Source organism: Austrofundulus limnaeus, unplaced genomic scaffold (genome assembly GCF_001266775.1).
Source record: "Austrofundulus limnaeus strain Quisiro unplaced genomic scaffold, Austrofundulus_limnaeus-1.0 Scaffold257, whole genome shotgun sequence".
NCBI classification, from domain to species: Eukaryota; Metazoa; Chordata; class Actinopteri; order Cyprinodontiformes; family Rivulidae; genus Austrofundulus; species Austrofundulus limnaeus.
Genome location: NW_013952659.1, coordinates 557,630 through 558,824, shown reverse-complemented (window position 1 = coordinate 558,824; position 1,195 = coordinate 557,630). Strand labels below are relative to the sequence as shown.

The 1,195-nt window shown below is 47.5% G+C and overlaps 1 protein-coding gene across 1 annotated transcript in view; it reads right to left on the bottom strand.

Annotated features, from left to right (window-relative positions):
• The window catches only part of mccc1 (methylcrotonyl-CoA carboxylase subunit), a gene marked incomplete at its 3' end in the record, with an annotated part of 23,081 nt that overhangs the window by 13,376 nt on the left and 8,510 nt on the right, over window positions 1-1,195 (bottom strand). The window contains 4 exon segments of the mRNA XM_014020563.1: window positions 278-389; window positions 480-601; window positions 672-819; window positions 891-1,012. Of these exon segments, the coding sequence (XP_013876017.1) occupies window positions 278-389; window positions 480-601; window positions 672-819; window positions 891-1,012 (504 nt within the window).

Below are 1,195 nucleotides of genomic sequence, written 5' to 3'. Positions count from 1 at the left end.
TCCTGTTCTGCTCTAAGACATCCTGTTCTGCTCTAAGACATCCTGTTCTGCTCTAAGACGTCCTGTTCTTCTCTAAGACGCCTTGTTGTTATAAGACACCCTCCATCAGCTAGTGACGCCTGAGGATGCCCTGCTAACCTTCAGTCCCCCAAGAGCTTTCTTTGGTCTCAATTTATGTGTGTGTGTGTGTGTGTATCACAATATTTAATGGTATTAATTTATTTCCCAGTATCTCCATCACTCAGTATGAAATCTGTGAGCTCCACTTATCACCCACCCCTGGAGCCTCCTCTATGATCTTCTGATGTCTCCGCTGGACGCTGCAATCCCTCTCAAACAGGTAGACAGCGTTACCATGCGTGTCCCCAAACACCTGAACCTCCACGTGTCTGCAGAAACACAAACGAGAAAACTCGCCGTTATTTTTAGACAAAAGTGAAATAAAACCAACCAGTCTGGTTCTGGGGTTGCCAACGTACCTGGGATCTTCTACAAACTTCTCAATCAGCATGACGTCATCGTTGAAGGACTTCCTGGCTTCGCGTCTCGCCGACTCCAGCTGCTCTGCGAAGTCCGAGTCTGACCGGGCGATACGCATTCCCTGCAACATCCGAGGTTTAATCAAGTTCACAGCAGTTACATCATTTCAGTGTCTTTCTGCTTCTTTTCACCTTTCCTCCTCCTCCACGGACCGCCTTGATCATCACAGGATAACCGATCTTTGCAGCCTCTGCCTTTAGCCTCTCGTTTGATTGGTCCTCGCCRTGGTAACCGCCTATGATCGGCACCCCAGCGGCTGACATGATGTGTTTGGATGTGCTGAGGACAGAAATAATAAATAAATAAACAATTACRGCTGCAAGGACATCCGGAGAGACTCCACAACTCACCTCTTGATGCCCATGTCTCGGATGGCCGAGGAAGGAGGCCCGACGAAGATGATCCCTTCATGTTTACAAGCTTCTGCRAACTCCGTGTTTTCTGACAGAAACCCATAACCAGGATGGACCGCCTGCAATCACGAATACACAACGTTTAATGAAGAGAAAAGTAGAAACTACAATCTTGTCTCACAGACATAAAAACTTGGATGACTCTTAACTTTCTGCTTCTAAACTCAGATAAGGAAGAGCAGGGTTTCCCCTAAGATTTTTTTAACCGTGGTGGTGTGGTGACCTCTTATGAGCGCGGGGGG